The sequence below is a fragment of the Ptychodera flava genome (genome assembly GCF_041260155.1).
Source record: "Ptychodera flava strain L36383 chromosome 23 unlocalized genomic scaffold, AS_Pfla_20210202 Scaffold_23__1_contigs__length_28996876_pilon, whole genome shotgun sequence".
NCBI classification, from domain to species: Eukaryota; Metazoa; Hemichordata; class Enteropneusta; family Ptychoderidae; genus Ptychodera; species Ptychodera flava.
Window position 1 is genome coordinate 2,208,364 of NW_027248277.1, and position 13,815 is coordinate 2,222,178.

General features: G+C 36.1%; 1 protein-coding gene across 11 annotated transcripts in view; it reads left to right on the forward strand.

The window, feature by feature from the left end:
• Positions 1 to 13,815, forward strand: part of LOC139123449 (colorectal mutant cancer protein-like) — a 182,765-nt gene that overhangs the window by 146,821 nt on the left and 22,129 nt on the right. The window contains exon 1 of one of the 11 annotated variants that reach the window (XM_070689592.1): positions 7,077 to 7,224. The exons of the other annotated variants lie outside the window; for them this stretch is intronic. Coding sequence (XP_070545693.1) covers positions 7,192 to 7,224 — 33 coding nt within the window. The 5' untranslated portion in view covers positions 7,077 to 7,191. Of the gene's footprint in view, positions 1 to 7,076; positions 7,225 to 13,815 lie in introns of those variants that run through there. 11 annotated transcript variants of the gene reach the window in all.

Below are 13,815 nucleotides of genomic sequence, written 5' to 3' on the forward strand. Positions count from 1 at the left end.
CTTTCCACAAGGTGCTTGTGTGTCTTTACCACCGGTCATTACAGACTGTGGCCGATGTCACACATTGGTTGTATCGGAATTGTAAATCTTGGATTGCTCTTTTGATCCTGTGCTGGCAGATTTATAGTTTGCATGGAAAAGCAGTGTGGCAAAGATATTGTACAAGACGTGATGGTCTTTTCAATGACGAAAGCATGTCAAACTTTAAAGAATTCTTCATTGAAAAAAATGAAGATTGGTGTTTGTAGGACAATCAGCTCCACAAGTTTGTATCTGAAACTTTTCACTACAAGTGAAGTCTCCGTCATCTCATATTATTTCACTCAAACATTGGACGCAATTAAAACCAAATTGTTCTTTGAAGAAGCCTTTGTGTGATGACATGAATTATTAGACATATAAACATTGAAGATATCCTCGGGACTTTTTTTATTGTCATTGAGTTGAAAGTACAGTACGTCTGTGACGTACAATTGCTTTCTTTTCAAAAGATTTTGTACGCATTTCCTGTCTCCTTCAGTGTAGTATTATTCAGTGTCTCAGTTGGAGAAAAAATGATGAGCCATGAATTTAAGTGTTTTTAGTACAATAATGATGATAAAGTAGTCAAAAACCCACACAATGAAATACGTGATTTATTTTCATTGTATATTGTATTATATTTCCCGTAGCCTCAAGTGAAATGTTCATTTTCTGTAAAGACCAGACAAAGCTGAGTGCGTTGTCTATTGTCTGTAGTTTTTACAAAACTAGTCTATCCTTGTGTATTCCATTGTCAGAATTTCAGTAGTTTGTACAGACTTTAACCCCTTCACCATAATGGTTTGACCCAAATCTATTGTCATATAGTGATTGTGGACCTGTTTATTGGGAATTAAGGGTGAACTGGCTAACTTATATTAGACTTTGACATCAGTAGGAAGTACCTGTTTTAATGACATATTTTTAGCATTTGACTTTTCCGTTAGAAATTCAAGTTAATTAAATAGAAATCTCAAAATAGACCAGAAATTCAGACACGTTTTGGAATATTTTCTTGAATTGCATTGGTGAAAAAGGTGTGATTGCAATATTTTGACATGTAAAATTTACCTGTGATATGCAAAATGTACTTGTGAAATCAGTGAAAAACTTGGCTGTAAAACCATAAACACACTATATTGCACAGCCATCAGAAAATCTGTGACAGAAATTAGTTTGTCTAATTAACTAGTGTACAAACATGTTATGATATGCAAATTAGTGTTAAGGAAGTTTATAATTGACTTTGGATAGGTCAGTAATTGCCTTTATTAACCCCTATTGTTTGGTATTGGCCTGCCAGTTGAAATCCAGGAAAATTTAATTACTTAATTTTAACCATTATTTAAAACCAGTAGCCGCATCAAAAACGTGTATGCTACCAGAATCCCTCATTTCAACTTTGTCATAAAATCTTTCTTGTTTTTAGCCACTTTAAAGACCAAACTATTCTGAAATAGGTATACACAAATTTCACAACTGGATTTGCGAGATAAGCGTGAAAAACATTTACAATAGATATCATACAGCAATCACTAATGTTTACTGAAAGTGTTACGTTTCTCAACCAAAACACAGATGTTCATTTTCAAAATCTTTAGTAGACATTCTCAACAGCAGCTTTGTCAACACAGTGTTGATTTGCACACAATGTAAAATCTAGAATTGTGTGCCTTGAAGTGTTCTACTCTCTACCAGCTGAGCATACACACTGTCTGAACGCCGTTTTGTACAAAGTAGTAACACACTCAGACAAAACGAATAAATGATTGCGGTTTTTGTTTACATGTAGAAATCTATAAAACTCAACCAACATGCAGCGTAGCTGTCTGTCTGATGTAAGAAACACAGGTACTTATGTACTTGTTGAAAATGAGTGAAGTATTTTGAAATGACAGACACAGGTGTTAAATCCTTCCACAGACATGAAATCATCCATGGTGTACTCAACAATAGAAAGAGGATTAGCATAGGCATTCTGTAAGGCATATCTTTCACCCCTGTATTGTGGTTTAGAAGTCCAAGTTAGCCATAGGAAACTGTAGGAATGGACCAAAATTGACTTGATAATGGGGGAAACAGAATGTGAAAAGAAGAATTGAATCATAGATCTCCCAAGATGTTACTATTCACAATTCCAATGTTGAATTTTTGCACAATTTTTAATGAACTTTATTACTACCTCCAATAAATTCCACAAATTCCGTACTTGTTTCAATATCTATCAGTACCAGGAATATAGATATTTGTTTTTTTGAACTTTTAGAATTACATTTGTTGGTTATTTTGAACATTTGTACCTTTGAAGATGTGATGGGTAGAAATTGACATTTGACAAAACTCAACACATTTGAAAACCAGGGAAAACGAACATTGACATGAAAGAATAATAGAAGACAAAATCTTTGAAAAGTTATAGGGATCAATAAAATGCATGTCAGATAAGTAGGACAGGTCTCATGGGAGAGGGCAGGGCTGGTAGGAAAGAGATTTGCTAAACCAGAATTCAATTCTTTTAATAATGTGTGACAATAGCGTTCCTGGCCTGACTCACAATCATTGTACGTGTGTATTGAGTTGACTGCAACTTAATTGCAAAAAAAGCACGGTCATTTCACAAATGGAGTGACCGTTAAACATCCCATGATTTGATTCTGGTCCTTTCTTGACTGACCTGGCCAGGACAAGGGTCAAAGGTCAAGTGTGTAGGACCAAGTCCTCATAACAGTCAATTGATAGAGAGATAAACTACTTGTTTGTTTTTGATTCAATAATTATATATTGTGAGAAAATATTTTGTAAGAAAATGATAATGACATGCCTGGTTATTACAGGTATCCAGTGAGCTCAAGGCTTTTCTTTACTTTATAGAAAAAAAGGATTATTCATTTCAGTTATCCTTTCATATCCATGGAAGAGAAAAACCAGGAAGAGGATGGGTCTTTTGAATCAGAAAATATTTGTTGTCAATTGCTTGATAACAACTCAATGTGTTTACAACACTGCCTGTTAGGTATACAACAACAAGTACTGCGTTGGAGGTCCATCTTCAGGTACAATACCATAGTGTCTGTAAAAGAGTATTTTGTACTAAGCTCTCTCTGAGACAGTTGACTCAGCTTTTCAAATGTGAAAATCACCCACTGTGTTACAAGGGATTCCCTGCTGAGTTATTTGGATTGGATAAAAACAGATCTGTGAGAATAGAGTCGGCTGTTTTGAAAACCCCTGTGGTCCCGATACAACTGTATTGTCCTAGGATGTTTTGAACAGTGGATAAGGTGTGGATTACTATTGCCAAGCTAAGATGAGTTGAACCAGTGAGTTATTAGATCATAAGATTAAACCATAGACAGTATGATTAAACTTACAACAAACTTCATACATCAATTATCTGTACACTTCAACAATTTTCTTGTTGGTAGAATTTCTTTTCGCAGTGAAGTCAACAGGTATATTTTGCTAAAAACTATAAAATGTACCAACGATTACAAATGTTGACCGGAATAAGGCTGAAAAAACATTTTTGCAAAATACAAGAAGCTTACAAACTAACCTGTTCACCCTCAATTACCTGTAAACAGGTCCATACCCACCATTGATTACAGTGGGTTCGGGCCAAACCATTGTGGTGAAAGGGATGATAATTTCACGAAGCAATTCAATTGGAAAGAATAAAACAATGGTGAGCATTTATGTCCCTTAAAAATCAACTGACAGACTTGCATTTATGCCTCATCATACATTGTTTTTGCAAAGTTTCTGGAATGTTGGTAAATGATTTGGGAACCCTGGTAACATTTCTGCTGCCCCCTTAATCTACCGGTACTTGCATTGATATACCAAGGGTATTAAACCCTGGTAAAATGAATGGGAAACCCCGGTAACATTTACCTTGGTACCCGACCTTAATAAAAACACTGTCATAGTGTTAGCCAATGGTTCACAACCCCAACTCATGAAAAATGTACGTAGTAAGTCTTACCATACCCAGAAAACAATGAAATTAAACCGTTGTGTATCTTGATATAAAGTATAGTCCAACACAACTGACCAAATTTTCAGTCAAAGTTTGGCTATTGCTTTTGTTTTGTTTGAGAATTTGAGACAAAAATGCCACCCTACGGTAGTGATGTGACATTGTGAGAACAAAACCACAGAACTGCAAAAACAGGAATGTTTCTATTTCATTCACCAGGAATGTAAGCTGATATGTATCACCTATCTGACAGTTCTTTTGTGTGTCTGATTTTTGCCATAGTTGCTCTAAATAGCTTTCTAATCGCTCGTAAAATCATATACTCTGTCTTTGTTTCTGGTTTTCTTCCCGTAACCGTCTTACATTCCTCTCTCAAGGAGTTATCTGCAAAGATGACATCTTGAGACCGTTCAGCCGTGAAACTTAAATTCCTTACAGTGTCATCCTGATGTCTTGATCGCCATGACGCACCATCACTGACGCCCCATCACTGACGCCCCATCACTGACGCCCCATCACTGACGCCCCATCACCGACGCCCCATCACTGACGCCCCATCACTGACGCCCCATCACTGACGCCCCATCACTGACGCCCCATCACCGATCACTGACCAACATCAAAGCAAAGGCACTACCTTTAATCCGTGTAATTACATAATGACTAAATTACTGTCGGCAATTGAAGTTAATTCACCGCGGTACATAACCTCATTTGCATCTGTTTGGGTTCATGTTATCGATTGAGACCAAGGGTTGGTGGTCCTGTGTGAGTATCTGTTCAGCTGTTTATGTCAGGTCAGATAAGCCGGTAATTACACGGCATCAAACCAGTGATTAAAACCGATAATGAAGTGAAGATTAATGCAGAGAATCTACAATACTAATGAAACTTTAGGTTGTTTGTACCAGTCTTGAAATTCTTCACAGAGTCTCCAAGCCACTACTTTATTTTTGACTTTCAAATCTCAAGAAAGACTGCTACTGTCCTGCATGTTGTTTATTGCTTGGCGTCCACAAAAACATGTCTAGATTAAGTATTAGACAATTTATTGTGTTTTCTGCACAACAATTCAAGGATAAAGGCCGCAATTAATGGATGGACATGCCAGGTATTTGGTAAATGTCGAAATCACATTATGATACCCTGGCATCGCGGAATGCAGACAATGCGTGCAGTTCGTGGCAAAAATTAGCACTGCTACAGGGGGTCAACATTCCAGCCGACATCACCTAGCTATTTCCCCCACACCTTCTGTCAACTATGTAGCTTTATCTCAAGACAGCGGTCAAACCATTTCACATCTGTTTTGGTCTGGGGTTTTTTTTGCAACCTTGCTAAATGCCATCTGTGTGTGGTCAGTCTGTCCCTGGAAACCGGCTGTCAACTCTTTTCTTTACCTGTTCGTCATTTACAGAAAACAGTTAGTTTTCTTAATGTTATTTGTTAAAGTTCTGAAAGGCATGTTCCACCTCCACTGTGCTAGGATATAAACACGGATTCCTTAAACCACGGGGTACAGCTAGTGGTGGCACCATCGCTGTGTTTCAATACTATGACTGTATGTGGTTTTTGAAATATCCTTTTTGTACAACCTCAGCATTCATCATGCATACTTCATCCCCTCTTTATTATGTTCCAAACTTTTGTAGGTTTATTCCCCCTGACGTTTTCTCCAACACAACACATAATAATTCCTATTATATTCCCCCAAAATCCTACTCTGTTATTCTTTGTTATAATGTTCACTACTAGAAAAAAACACGTATCAGTATTCCAAGAGTGATTTAGTTTGCAATACGGTAAGGCGCCTATTTTCTACTAGTGAAAAATTTTGCAACTCAGTGCTTCATTAAATTATTACTTAATCTCCAAGGCAAATACAGAAATAAATGTCTTCACGTTAACGTTTATAACATTAACATCAGTTGCTGTTTAATCATTTCCATGAAGCCATACACTAGACAATGGTTTTGAAACAAAGTACAAATAATCTTGTCAATGAATATACCGGTAATTACCTCAGCACAGTGTGCTAAGATTTGAAAAATAGAAAAATGGATTTGAAAACTACTAGTATGATAAAAAGTTTCATTCTTCATGTGTAATGGCTGTTGTAAAAGTTTAGAGGAACCATGATGAAATGACTACCGGTAACTTACCAGCCACATTGAGGTAGTTGGCAAGACACTGGCTCTCAGTGTCTCCATGTCAGTCATAATAAATTCTCAGTAAATGATACATTAAATCACAAATTTAAACACATCACAGTGACCAACTCCAGTGAGTTTCTACATTCCATGGATATTTCCTGTTTCCTTGGAAAGAACAATCCTTCATAATATCCTCCGGTAGTTTCCTGCTTTGCCTTGCTGACATCCAGCCACAATATATCAATGACTCAGCTCTGTTGTATTTGTGCGGCATTGAACTTGGCGCCTGAAGAGTTTATTTCAAAGCCATACAAATTTACCAAGGGCATATCTCAGCTATCATTGTGTTTGCTTTTAGCATTATAACAGCTGACAAGGAATACAAAAAACCAGAGGAGGGCTTCCAAATTCCTTAGTGAAATTTTATAGTTATATTGGTGAGACAATGGTTTCACAAGAAACAGGTTATGTCTGTGAAATTATGGTATTTTGAAAACAACTGAGATTTTATTTTTGAGTTTCTTCCTGAATTTTGAAATCAGTGCTGACACGTACTGATAATGTGAAAGATTTGACATTGAGTAGTGACAGGTTTGAAAATAAACATTTAATCTTTTTTGCAAACAAATCAGGTTTCTTCTGTCTGCAGGTGTCAGAAGACAGCCCCACTCACACCTTGGCATTTTTCTTTCAAATAAATAACGTAAAGAAGTTGCTTTTCTAGAATTAAATCCAAAATCCCTACTCTGACGCTGTCAGTGTGATGAAATGGGTCAGAAAGTGTGGGTTTCACTTTGTTTCCTGCTCAAAACTGTTTGAAAAAAAAACTATTACATGTATATTCATAAGGCCAATTCACAGAGCCTGATTGGTTACATGTTCATGAATATTCATTACCTCATTTGAATATGTCGGTGGCTTTCAGCTGGTCAGTATGAGTTCATTGTTGTAACTCAGTTCAGCATACCAACACGTTGTACTACATTGTAGAAAGGAGAGCATGGTTTGACTGAAAATATTTGTAGCAGGATTAGTGAAATGAAAATGCCCACAGCGGTGTCCTCGCTACAAGTGAGTATGATTTTTACTTGGCTTTTACTCTCTTGTTTGTCAGAAATTTTGCCGCTGATAACATATTTTTATGCCGTGTAGTCTGCTCAGTTATGTCTGTAACTATGAGGCATGTTGAATGTAATCAAGAAATACATTAGATTGTAAACAATGCACAGTACAGGTAGTTATGTCCGACATACGGTAGTGACTCAACTTCAACATTTTTGGAATCCTTCCTGATTTTTTCAAAAAAAATGTATTCCTATTTTGTACCTGGATAGAGTACATCAACTAATAATGACAGAATTTTGAAAATTCTGTCTGTAAATATACAGCTTTGTGACAGGTGTGGTGTTGTTAGTTGAAGTGTCGGTGAAGTGTTTTGATGGAACAGATTCCACCAGGGCTACTTTTAGTAAGAAGCCACAAGATTTCACAGAATGCTTGGAATTTTAATTGAAGGTGAAAAAGGTCGCAAATGAAAGTTTTCCTGTGAGTTACGGTTTAATCAGTATTGTTGACCCTTATCACCCCTATTTTCAAGTGAATAGGTCCAAGCACATAAACAAAAACAGAGAGATAGAGGGAGCGTGAGTAAACCATTCCGTCTTGTAAAAAGTTATTATAATTGTAAACAACTTCACTGACCTGAAATACATACACTTTGTGTTTGGGTTGTGAGCTTGTACCGCATTCGCATTATGTTATGGTACATATGAAGGCATATAGTCCACAGTAAATCAAAAGTGTACCAGGATCCTTCAATTCAAAGTTTTGGTACAATCCTAGTGTATTGTACGGTATGTTTGACCACTGTAAATGAAAGTGGGGATGCAAGGATTTTGATCATGGAGGGACTGTGACTGGTGAGATGCATTTCCTCCAGGCACAGTGTGGAGGGACCTTGACAGGTGACAGACAGTCCCCAAATTCAAAGCTTTTAGGTAGGGACAATAGTTTAGTCGATGGATGAACTGGGAACAGTTACTATAAATAATTAATATTATGAACAATAACTGCTAATTACTACAATGGCTTGCAGCTGAACTTTCCCAAACTTTGTAGAAAAACTTTGAACAATGAATGGACCTGACCCTGACAGTGTATTTTTCTCAATGCCGTTAAATCTCTGATGTTGGTATTTGTGAAGTCAGTGTTACTGTTTATTGTTCTACTTAGTGACACAGAAAGTAATGCTTAATGTCATTGGTTGGAGTCAACTACAATTTGACAACTATATGTTACCTCTGAGAAACTGTGTTAAAATTTAGGTTTTGTCTTGATATGTCCAAGTTTTCTAGAGTGGATGGGAGGATGGTTTCAGGACGTAGGGGTGTTGACTTCTGTGCCGTTGTTTACAGTTTGGTTTCAGTGCTGAAGTTGTAAGTGCATTCAGGCAAATGTGGGTGTTCACCACTGTGCTGTGGTTAAAACTCATCATTTTCAACACTGAGGTTGGACCAACAAAGTGAAGGCGTTGACCAGAGTTGTAATTGATAGTTTGTAAATTGATGGACCACCTTAATGGCTGAGATGTGTAGAAAGTGTCCCAGGCATCTGTTCCGTTCTCACAATCAGAATCCATGTCTGTGACAATGATTGTCAGCTGAATTGTGTGGACTGCAGTCGGTACGCTTACAGAGAAAAAAAGCCACTTTCACGGTCAAAGGTATTTGAAGATTGTGTTTGTAAATGTATCTTGCTTCTCAATGTCAAGGTGCATGCCACTTAGAGCAATTTCAAGTTGTGTTTGCTGATAATGGGATGTTGAGACGACACACACACACGGCTGGCGTACTCAAAGAAGCGGGCAAGGTCTTTGATGTATGGCGGTGTGTTTTTAGTCGGCTGGTGAGTTTAATTTGGTTTTGGAGGAAACATTGATTGATGATAGAGACATTCAGAGAGAGAGACTGACTGTAACCTTGACTTTTACAACTCGGTATACAAAATGAGAAAATTGTTATTTCAATATTCTGCCAAGAAAATGTTAATTGTACTGAAAACACTTAGATTCCTTTTGATGTACTCTCCTATTCATCTCTCTGTTTAAATTTAATGAACACTGATAGATATTGAAATTTGGAGCCTCCATGTCTGTCTGTATTTTAATGGTAGTTTCAGAACTTGGCAAGTTTTACTGAAAGCTAAAACATCTAAAAGTTTACAATAGTGAAGACTTAACTATTTCTAGTCTTGAATTATACAATTAACAGCAACTTTCTAGTTCTACCTTTTCAATTCAAATCTATATTTAAGTAGATCAACATAAATGCATAGCAATTTTATTGGTCTACTTTTGTTTCAGTGCTGATATTGAAACATTCCATAACATAAAGCCTAGAATGCTCCAGACATAATGTATTTCACTGTTTGTACATCATACGTACGTGATCCCATTACAAACCATAGTTTTGACCCAAACTCATTGTAATCAATGGTCATTGTGGCATGTGGACCTGTTTACAGACACTTTAGGTGAACAGTTTCTTAAATCATAATGTTAATCAAGGTCTCTTAAAAAATTACGCCTTTCAAGACATTTCTTGAATATTAACTGCAAACACTGATCAATGTACCGGTATCTTTGGGTCACTTCCTGTTTGACAGGAAGTAGAAATCCTAAATTTGTACACCTGCATTCAGAAAATGTTCTCACCTTCTCATTGTACTTCTCTGTCAACAACACACCTACTGATATCATTGTGTCAACTCCTCTACACTGGGAATTCTTTTTTTCCCAATTTTGCATTCCTGTACAACCAATATCCTCTGATAAATTTCCTGTCAATTTTGCTCAGCACAATCATCTTCTGTTGTGATTCAAACTTTTGTCTGTTTTGACAATGCTTCAAAAAAAACCATAGACAACCGGAAAATATTGTAGTCTGGTGAAATTCAAATTTCCAAAAGTTATGTGATCCCAGTTTTGATATATTTTTTTTAAATTTTTATTGGCACAATCTTAACTCTAAAACAACATTTACAACTGTATGGGTGAAATTCATAATTTGAAATGAAGTTTACTTCTTCAATTCTAAGCCTTTCCATTCCTAATTCCGTGTAAGTAGATCCACTATCACCTTTGATAACAATAGGTTTGGACCAAACCATTGTGATGAGAGGGGTACACCGTGGATGGATGTATCAGCAGATTTCTTCTACATCCATAGAATGTAAAATGAACTCTTTATAAGAATGCAGCAATTCTGTTTCAGTCAGAATTTACAAAAATATATAGGTGTTTATTGCTGTATCAACTTATCTAAATCTGTCAGTGTATTAAGATAAGACAGGAAATGATTATGTCAACTTAAAAAAGATGACAGTGTGTGTAAACATGACCCTAACATAGTGACCATGGATTGAGTTCAAGTTTGGCTACTTCCTCCATGCAGTGACAGAGACCCAGAGGGATTGTACTGGTGTTGTTGTATTACCTTTGGAGTGAACTTGACCTCCAAGGATAGGTTGTAGAGGCACAAGAGGGATCCTGTACTTTAGGACAAAGTATGTGAAGTGGTATACCAGTAGTGTCAATTTCACTGCTTTGGTGTTTTTGTATGAACAATTTGACTGTGAATCTAGAATTAAGACATGTTCATCAGAAAATATGAGCGTCTCAAGTCATAGAGAGATTTTAGACTTGATTGATGCATTCAAGACATTGTGTTCAGGGATTTCTCAATAAAGGTGATTGAAATTAAGTTATTATAAGCAGTAGTAATTGCAGTGGCAATTGTTTTAGTAATGTTGATCAGTAAAAGTGGTATTGGTTACACTACTTTAAAATAGAATGTTTATTCTAAATATAAACCAGGTTACCAATCATGCTACAAATATGTACAAACAACATATTCATTGGACATTCAGCCAAAAAAATGTAAGATACACACTGTCACAGGAAAGTAAAACACCGGTGGTCTGGATTGTGGTGGTGTCTATATAAATCTGCTTGTAATGAGTTGGTGCACTAAATGTCTACTGTACAGTGAACTTCGAAATCAGTGGAAGTCCATCAATTCTCAAAATGTGACTGTCGATGCAAAAATTGACATGACATCCAGAACTCATATATGACAGAACTGTGTAGCAGGATCATTTACTAGACAGTTCGCAGAAATGTCTGTTCTCTATTAAAGTCCAAAACTGTGAACTTCCTGGTCTGTGTAATTGAGAACCTAAAACCCTGTCAGTGATATCCATATTTAGGCTTTAGTCACTGTCATTTTCCATGGTCAGTGTGTGGATCTAACCACAGCCCTATGCTAATCCTTGACCAGACATGACAGTCAATCTTACCCTGCAGGAAGTTTGGGGGTTGTGAAAAGAGAGATTAGAGGTGAACAAGTTTCTAAAAACGCAAAACGACAAAGACAAGATCATTGAGAAACGGCCCTGAAGTCAACAACTGTATAAATATGACAGGAAATACCCTACCCAGTGTGTCTTTGCAAGTTTTTGTTTTTTCAGCGACTATTGTATTTAACTCTGAGAAGCCATACAATGCCTAAGCCTTGCTTATCCACACTTAGCAAATATACCAAACAAAAGTTAAAGGTTTTTTTTTCCTCAGAACTTTCAAAGAAGTTGAGAGATGAAGACTATCACTGCTTTGTCTAATTGTTGTAATGCAATGGCCCATCAAATTGTGAATGTTTTTTGAAAAGTTTGTGGTCAATAGGTTGTTGACCTTTGCAAGAAGACATTATCACACAAAGACTGGCCTTTATACTCATTACATTAAATCCACTTTGTCATATTTTGGCATGTTTTCATAGTATTTGTTAATTTTGTTGTGTAATTCTTGAATGAAATATTTTATGTTATGCCTTATATGGTAGTACAATAATTATATGATACACTGTGTCATTGAAATGATAATGAAGTTATATTAAAAACAGAAAAATACAATACAGATGTCCCTGTGTTGTAACAGATCTCACTTCACCTTCAATAGAAGAAAGGCTTGCCTTTGTAAGTCAGATTAACATGCCTGTCAGGAAATTTTGGTATGATGGTGTTTAGCTGACTCAGGGAAATTTAAAGAATTTTCAAATGAACTCAAAAGAGATCAGAAATCTGAAAGGTTTGAGAGTGCTTGCACTCTGTAAGGCAACAACATTTGGTCAATGATTTGGAAATTTTCACTGTTGTGAAGAATGATTTCTGAAAAATAGAGAACTATTGTGAGATTTGAGATTAGATGTGTTACATATGAAGTTTTTAAAGAGTTTGATGAAAAGTGATTGGAAAGGATTCATTATGAAGGCTTGAAGATCTCTCTAAGTTGACATTTTGAAATTTCAGGTGTCAAGGATAGCTGGTCCCAAAAAACATGTTTTGGCATTGTGTTGTGTATTCTCAGTGTCTACTGCTGGTGTAGTCTCAAGGAAGAGGAAAGTTTGCATTGGCATTCGGTTTGTTGGGAATAACTTCTTAAGATGTTGTGTCAACTTTGGGGAGGTACTATGTGTCTGTAATCTACTAAGACCTTCCTTCCACACATGCTACTTGAACTCTGTTCTCAGTTCAAATAAAAAATAATGTCCTTTCATACAGGGTGAGGCAGCTACACATGTATGACATCACAGTTCCTGATGAAGAGACCGTGATGACACAGTGTAGTGAAATGCAAATACTTAGAGTTAATACTTTGAGAAGAATTGACGTTTCTGTGCAGTGCAGTTAAAGGAGTGAACTCTAAAGACAATATTTCATGTGATATATTTGATCTGTCCTGTGAAATACACAAACTATACACATTGAAGTTAATTCATCCCCATATCCACACCTGTACTGTCACATTTTTAACCCTTTGAGTGCTGTAATTTTTTCCCATCAAAATTTTAGTGCAACATTTTACCATTTTTTATGAATTTTCCTGTATTTGTTTTGATAATTTTGGAGCAAACGGACATCACATTTACTTAGCCACAATTTTTTATCAAAATTTTGACAAAAATCTGAAAAAATTGGACTGGAGTATATTTTCCAAAGGCGATAAAAATTGACTTTGGTGCTCAAAGGGTTAACAACTTTAACATACTACCAGTACTACAGGTACTGTAACACTTGTAAAGTTGGTCAAAGCAGCAACACAGCATGAAAAGCAAGTTGTCCAATAGATCAACCCATAGACAGTAAAGGGGTGTTTCCCTGTTAACCAAATTCACACCTTTACTTTCACAGCAACAATGCTGAAAAGTAACGTGTCTGATAGGTTTAATGTAAGTGTTAGCATTGCCAACTCTAATCCAACTTTAATGTTGTCAAAAATTGATAAATAACATAACTACAGCCTACAAAAGGTGTTCTGCAAAAGCCAAATGTTAAGGTGGTTGGAAAGGCTATTTTTGCACCAATTCTTTTCTCAGAGTTAATGTCAAGTTTCAAGTGTTAGAATCAAGATATTTAGTTCAAATTTTCAGGATAACTCCCTTAGTTCATATTTTCTCCAAAGAATATAAAAATTGTATATTTGCAGCCATGATTTTGAAATATGACACCAGTAAATATTAAAATTGAATTTTTCATATTTTTTTACATATTTGAATTTAATAATAATTGGATAGTATTAATATTACCAAATTAGTTATAAATATGTTG